At 47.3% G+C, this 5979-nt stretch overlaps 1 protein-coding gene across 1 annotated transcript; it reads right to left on the reverse strand.

The window, feature by feature from the left end:
* Positions 1-615: 615 nt before the first annotated feature.
* On the reverse strand, positions 616-4784 carry LOC119333926 ((R)-mandelonitrile lyase-like). Its single transcript, XM_037606640.1, has 5 exons — positions 4697-4784; positions 4200-4579; positions 3719-4034; positions 1186-2083; positions 616-1073 (listed from the first exon to the last, which is right to left on the reverse strand). The coding sequence occupies exons 1-5, from the start codon at positions 4782-4784 to the stop codon at positions 992-994; spliced, it is 1764 nt and encodes a 587-aa protein (XP_037462537.1). The 3' UTR covers positions 616-991.
* Positions 4785-5979: the final 1195 nt, after the last annotated feature.

The raw sequence follows: 5979 nt of genomic DNA on the forward strand, positions 1-5979 counted from the left end.
GATCACCGGATTTGTGGCGTCTATTTTGTGAGCGGGAATGACTACGTTTGAATTTGCCGCGGCTTGAGGGGCGGCGCTGGGGGGCTTGGCTGGGAGCTAGGTCGCCCCCAAGGGCCGATCTAGCGCTGATTCGCCCCCAGGCCACTCTTTTTCGGCGTCCTGAGGGGCTGAACGGCTGGAGATGCTCTAAGACGTTAAGCAGCTGCAGGCTTCCAGGTTAGCAAATGAAATTGCATCTACAGGTCCAGGGTAACAAAGCCAGTCCAAAACTTTACGAAATTCGGCAGTCAGGGAAACGCTTTGTTCAGACTATAAAAGCACAAGCAACATCCATTAGCATGCATGAAATATACTGTCAGCATAGTTGTATCCCCGTGTACAGGAAATAACTAATCTTCGTAAAAACATCGTAAATGGCATGAATTGCTACAGAACAAAGCGTTTCCCTGAGAGCATATAGCTACTGACCATATAGATCTTGCAGTACATACAGATCCTTACATACTCTACAGTATGTATGCACAGCATATATCGCTGCCAAAAACGTAGCAATGCGTTATGTGCTGGATGAAGAAGAGCATTAATACGGTGCACAAACATAGCTGGAGTAGCAAAGTCATGAATTCGGCAGTCCTCTGTTAGGAAAACGCTTTATTCAGGTTATTAAATAAGAGTACAGGTAACATCCACTAGAAATAGGCTCTCAGCATAGCTGTATCCTCGTGTATATGGTCAGTAACTAATCACCGTAGAGCATCGTAACCGTCAAATGCTATTCGCGCCATGAAAAATTGTGATATCCAGGCTCCTTCCTCGTGCATATGCTATCACTGTACAATATATACACGTTGTATCTCGCTAGCCAAAAAAGTGTAGCAGTTATGCACCGGAACCGGATGCAGGAGCGGTAATACGGCGCACCCCAACACTCCACAGGATATCTCTGAAATGCTGCCAGGTGTTGGATCAGTTCGCAAGCACTGGAAGAGGGTTACTCCTGCAGTTCACTGTATGATGATGTGTTCACTAGCCTTCTGCTGTGCCGCTCCGCGATCATCCTCAGCCCCATGTACCTGTCAAATGTCAGTACGCAAGGCAATCATGTCAACTACTATCTCAGGTTAGTAGTATAACATTGCTCAAAATGAACAGCACAAGAACTATATACGTCCCCAAATTCATTACCTGCCCATCATCATCACCGTGGCCTGAGGATTCGTCCCGGGCGTCACACTGAACGTCGACCCATCCACCACGCGAAGCGACTGCGTGCCCATGACCCGGAAATCCTTGTCAACCACCCTTCCAACCACACACCCTCCATGGTAATGCCACAGCGTGGCCACGGTTCGCCTGCAGAAATCCGCCACAGAAGTGTTGTTTGTGCTCCAGTCGAGTGGCAGGGTCGCCCCAACGATCCTGAAGTCCCTCCTACCACGCCCTCTCCTGCCCTGGCCCGACGAACGGAATATGTCCATCGTCCTGCTCTGGAGCACCTGCGCCACGCGGCGCACGCCGACAAGGCACTGCGCCAGGTCCTCGGGGCGGCTGAAGTAGTTGAAGCGCACTGAGGGGGTCTCCACGGGATTGGGTGATGATAGCCAGAGTGAGCCCTCGGACAATGGGCCAGGGACCTTCTCCATGATGGTTGCCATGGTGACATAGAGCGGCGAAGTCGGGCTGATGAAAGGACCGGCGGGGCGCAGCATGGGAGAAACGGGGACGATGTATGATGCAGCCTCGAGGTAGGAGGCAGTGCCGTTGGCACAAGGGATGCCGACTACCTGGATGAGGGAGTGGTCGATGGGGACTGATGGGATGATGGAGATGCCGTTGCGAGGGTTGTCGAACACGTGCTTCCCAACGTCAGGGGCATCCACGGAAACAGGGATGCCGAGGGACGTAAGATCGTTGGCAGGGCCAACGCCGCTGAGAAGCAGCAACTGGGGACTTCCAAGTGTACCTGCAGAAAGTATGACCTCCCCACCCGGACGCAGCAGGGCATGGTGCTGCTGGAGAAGACGGTCCTGGTACACGACGCCAACTGCTGCTACTGCTGGTCGTGACCTTCCACGGCGTGCAGCTGGATAAGAAATACAGAAAAAGGGCAAAGTTTACTCATACTTGCACCCACTTTTACAGCTAAAAAACCGTATGTGCTGGTAACATGAAACGCCATTGGTTCAGGATAATTCCTATAGTAGCTAATATGGAAAGGAGCTAATCTAGTACAAGTAGATTGTACCATTAAGCTTCTTTTTTCCTCAAAATGTTAAGCAAGCATAAGTGACACGAATAAATACCACAAAAGTTTCAGTTTGCAGTGGCAGTTACACAAAGAGTAAGTTGTGATCGGTAATTCGGTATGTTCTGATATTTCTGAAATGCATGATGTATTGGTCTTTTTGGATCCATAACTGAAATAACAAAATCATTAACATGGCGACTTCTGCAGTTATGTGGGCTCTTTGGAAAATAAAGAAATAATACACACTCTCAAAATGTTAATTAGAACAAGGTTCTGCGATCATTTTAGTGGTACTATGGGGCAAAAAGCGCTGGCGCTACTAAGAGTAGGAATGTAGGATGGCTCAGGAATTACTTGAACAAGAGAAGATACAAAATAACCAGTTGTCTAGTACACCTGCTGCTAGTTTATATATCCAAGTGTCTCGATAATGCATATTCTGTTTGTGAAACCTATAAGGTCTCAAAATGTTAGTTAGAGCTCTATGCAATACTTTGGAGGAAAATTGTGCAAACGCTCAAGTACTGGTACTTGCTGTACCAGGACAAGGTTGTGTGATTATTTTAATGGGACTTTGGGGCAAAAAGCATTGGCACCACTAAGAGTAGGAATGTAGGATGGCTCTGAGGAAACTGAAGACAATAGGAGGCGGCAGTGGAGCTTGAGAAAAATATTTAGGGGCCAAAACTAAGAGGAAAACACCAATTGTTCACATTGAACACATATGTCATTCTGGCATATCCTTGAAGGAGCAATTCTCATAACAGGAACACGAGAGAGGGCTGTTCATTTTGATGAGAACTAAATGAGAGCAGTACTAATGTTATTTTGTAAACAGATACTCAAACATTACTGGAACAAGAAAAATTGCAGAACATCTAGTTGTCCACTACAGGTGCTACTTGTTTCTCCACACGAGTCTCAAGAATGATTATTTTGTGTGTGAAACATACAAGGTCTTAAGTTACCAAGCTACTACAGTGGATTAATTAGGAAAAAACTTTTACTACTCTAATCTAGGTACAGCCCCTCACAAGTAGCATATCTCATACAGAAACAAGCAAACAAAACAATAATAGAAGTATGTTCACACTCTGTTGTGCACATCAGCATTTTCACATGGCTTGCCGCTCAGAAATCGGCATTAGTCTAGACTCTTGCTATCATGTGAGTCCAGGAGGTCCAATAGTTATTATGATTATCATGCATTACATATACAGCAGCTCGCTCTTCCTAGAAATCAAGCATTCAAACAGTTGGCATGATCAAACAAACGGTAACCAAACTGATGCAAGGCATTGAGGATACCACTTACTAATGTGGTTATGGGCTATGGCACGTCAAAATTGGCATTTCAGACATAATTTTGTGGCAAAATGCACTATGCAGCAATATGACAAACAAATTCAAAATTTCTAAAGTGGAACTATGTGGACAAACAAGCAAGAAGTAGAATAAGAAATCACTCACCAGGATTGATAGGGTTAATTATGACGCGGGTAACGGCAGCACGGACAGCGACATGGAGACGGCCAGGGCGGGCGAAAGCAAGGAGGTCCGCGGCGCTGTGGCGGCGTCCCGATGCATCGAAGGTGGTGGCACCAATCTTTGTGCCAGTGACATGTTCCACCGTGAAGCCGTTCCACGGCGTCACATTAGCTTCCAGCAGCGCGGCCCTCACCGCTGCCTGCCACCCGTGCACCTCCGGCTGGAATGTCAGCTCTTGCTCGACCCACTCATACGATGAGTTCACCAGCCGCATGTCCCAATCCGGCACCTCGGTGCCCTGAATCTCCAATAATCGGAAAGAAATCACTTTCAGAGTGTGTCAATGCATATAATCCTTATGGGATGAATGTTCTTGTTTTAGACATCATGATTGGGCTTTATTACTACTCAATTTTGAATAATCCTTCTAGTTCAAACAAAATGAGGATTTGGAGGAGCAGACCTCCCCGTGGCCGTGGAACCAGCCGGGGTGCGCGCGGGAGTAGAAGCCGGCGTTGATGGCGGTGCCTCCGCCGAGCACCCGCGCGCGCACGTTGGGGACGCCGTCCTCGGAGCTGAAGGCCTGCGCGGGCGCGTCGGAGTCCGGCGAGGGGTCGGCGAGCGCGAGCGTCCTGACGAAGCCGCCGGCCGTGGCGAGCGCCGGGAACTCGGCGGGCGCGCCGCCGCGCTCGAGCAGCAGCACGCGGCCCCCGCCGGGCCCCGCGAGCGTGGCCGCCAGCGGGCACCCCGCCGCGCCGCCCCCCACCACGATGTAGTCGTACTCCTCCGCCTCCGCCGTCGCCGTCGCGTCCGACACGTACCGCGCGTACCCCGGCGGCACCCCTGCGGAGGAGCACACGAGTCAGACGCCCTCGGACAGATCTCGCGAATCTCGGCTAACCCCGGCCTAATCGGGGCGCGATCCTGCTCCCAGGCGCGCGGGTTTGGTTGGTGAGTTACCTCCGAAGGGGCGGGGCTGGGCCGCGGCGAGGGCGGCGAAGAGGAGGGGGAGGGCGAGGAGGAGGAGGGGTGTGGGGGTGGCGGCCATGGCCGTGGGGTGGGGAGGAGACGGTGGCGGGGAGTGTGACGAGCGGAGAAGACGAAGCTGAAATGGGGTTTAGCTGTTGGAGATGGAGGGAAAACGGAAATGGGGTGGGCCAACGTAGTTGCGGATTACGGGGTTCTCTCGGTTCCGAGTCTGTTGGGCCTTTGAACAGAACGGGACAAAAGTGGGCCTCTCCAGTGGGAGGGTCTACGTCTTCTTGTTTGTCGCTTAATGCAAGACGTAGCTTCTTCTCGCCTGAATTGCTCAGCTTAGCGGTCCGATCTCCCGAAGAATCTTGAGATCGGCACTGGCTGTTTTCACAGCCTCTCCTGTGTTAAATACATATTGAACATTTTTAGTACAGGTTGAGCATTTTTATATACAGGTTTTCAAATACACATTTATCACTGCTCGGACTTTTATTTCAATACACATTAAAATTTTTCATATACAGGATTTAAGATACATATTCCACATTTTTTAGTACTGATTGGTTCTTTTATTTGAATACACATTGAACATTTTCATATACAAGTGTTTTTGATACACAGTCAGCATTTTTGGTACAGGTTGAACATTTTTTTAATACAGGTTAAACTTTCTTAGAACATGTTCAACAGTAATACACGTTGAACATTTTTCATAAATGTCACAACCCATATTTTCTAAATATGCACAACATTAGTTAAGTGTTAGAACATATTTTTGCAATGCCATGAACTTTTCGTACGGAACAATACATTTTTTTATAAATTGTATGAAATTTTCTTTTACAGTATATGAACATTATTTTTAAATGTCACGAGCATATTTTTGGAATCCATGAACATTTTTTAAAATGCCACGAAGAATTTTTTATCTAATGTCATGAATAATTTTTGGGAAGGTACAAAACATTCTTTTAATTATGCAATCATTTCTTTACATTCCATAAACAATTAAGAATGTCATGGACAATTTTTTAAATGGGTAGATGTATTTAAATTTTACATTGTATAAATATATTTCTAGAAGTGTGACGGGCATTTTTCTGAAACTTGCAAATATTTTTTGTGGCTGGTACATATGTATTCTACATATGGCACAACCAAAGTTTTTACACTGCTTCACCCGCAAAAAAGAAAAGTTTTTACACTGCGTTAATTGTTTTCAATGCATGGTAAATATGTATTTATAATATTTTAAAAAGAAAAAAACG

This window comes from Triticum dicoccoides, chromosome 7A (assembly GCF_002162155.2).
Source record: "Triticum dicoccoides isolate Atlit2015 ecotype Zavitan chromosome 7A, WEW_v2.0, whole genome shotgun sequence".
Taxonomy (NCBI): Eukaryota; Viridiplantae; Streptophyta; class Magnoliopsida; order Poales; family Poaceae; genus Triticum; species Triticum dicoccoides.